This window comes from Chiloscyllium plagiosum, chromosome 6 (assembly GCF_004010195.1).
Source record: "Chiloscyllium plagiosum isolate BGI_BamShark_2017 chromosome 6, ASM401019v2, whole genome shotgun sequence".
Lineage (NCBI taxonomy): Eukaryota > Metazoa > Chordata > Chondrichthyes > Orectolobiformes > Hemiscylliidae > Chiloscyllium > Chiloscyllium plagiosum.
The window spans coordinates 120,498,791-120,499,742 of NC_057715.1; the positions used below are offsets into that span (position 1 = coordinate 120,498,791).

At 60.4% G+C, this 952-nt stretch overlaps 1 protein-coding gene across 4 annotated transcripts in view; it reads left to right on the top strand.

Annotated features, from left to right (window-relative positions):
• The first annotated feature begins 6 nt into the window (after positions 1-6).
• ogfod2 (2-oxoglutarate and iron-dependent oxygenase domain containing 2) overlaps positions 7-952 on the top strand; it is a 27,855-nt gene continuing 26,909 nt past the window's right edge. Inside the window, exon 1 of one of the 4 annotated variants that reach the window (XM_043692603.1) lies at positions 7-87. Coding sequence is in view for 3 of the 4 variants with exons in the window: in XM_043692601.1 (XP_043548536.1) it covers positions 305-430 (126 nt within the window). In the remaining variant the exon portion in view is untranslated. Of the gene's footprint in view, positions 88-219; positions 431-952 lie in introns of those variants that run through there. The other 3 variants (XM_043692601.1, XM_043692600.1, XM_043692602.1) reach the window with 3 other exon arrangements.

Here is a 952-nt window from a genome sequence, read left to right on the forward strand (position 1 = left end):
ACCTTCCAGCCTGAAGTTAGCGGCGAGTCTCCGGACGCTCCTCCGCTGCTGGGGGCCCAGGGCCCGGGAGTAGACCCCCCGGGACAGGTATTTATAAACGGCTCCGTCCCGCCCCCGGCCGAGCCTCCGTCTCGGTGCACACGCTGAGCTTTCCGTTCGACATGGCGGCGGGAGGCCGGGGGACGGACGGACGGACGGACGGACACACTCCCCCCGGAACGCGTTTGGTGCTGCACCTCCGCGTTGTTTATCTGGTTGTCGGGCCGTCCGCGGGGTGTGATTGAAGCTCGGGCGGGCGGGCGGCATGGAGGGGGCGGGCGGGAGGCCTGCGCTCGGGCCCTTCTTTACCTGCCGCTGTTTTTACACCGACAACATCTTCCTGGAAGATTTCAGGCTCCACGTCCGCTCGACGGAGCCACAACTGGAATCTGTAAGATATAAAATAAATAATATTATGATTAACATCATTCACGACCAGAAAGATTGTGAAAAGGGGGAATGTCCCGGGGCTGGCGGTGTGGAGGGGGCTAGCACGGGGGCGACGGGCCGAATGCGTCCCCTGTCTACACCAGTGAGACTAACCATTACTTTCGGGAAATTAAAGTGTCCTGACTCACAGTTTGTGGGAAGGACCTGAAGCGGTTTACTGCCAGGACGGTCCCAGTGTGATCCTCTCCCACACCTGCAGCGCTCCCTGAGTTTATTATCGCTCCAGGTTCCCAGGCCCTCGGTTCGCTCTTACTTCAGAGTCTGGTGTGAGGGACTGTGACTGTACAGGATCGGGGAGAATCCCTCAGCCCGGCCCCAACCTGGCAGCTTTGGGTTTCCACACAACATTCAGCTGCTTCCTCAACAAATACACAAAGCAGCTGGGTCAGACCTGCCCCCCCCCCCTCAGCTACACCCCACTTTAGCTGGGTCAGACCTGCCCCCCCCCCCCCTCAGCTACACC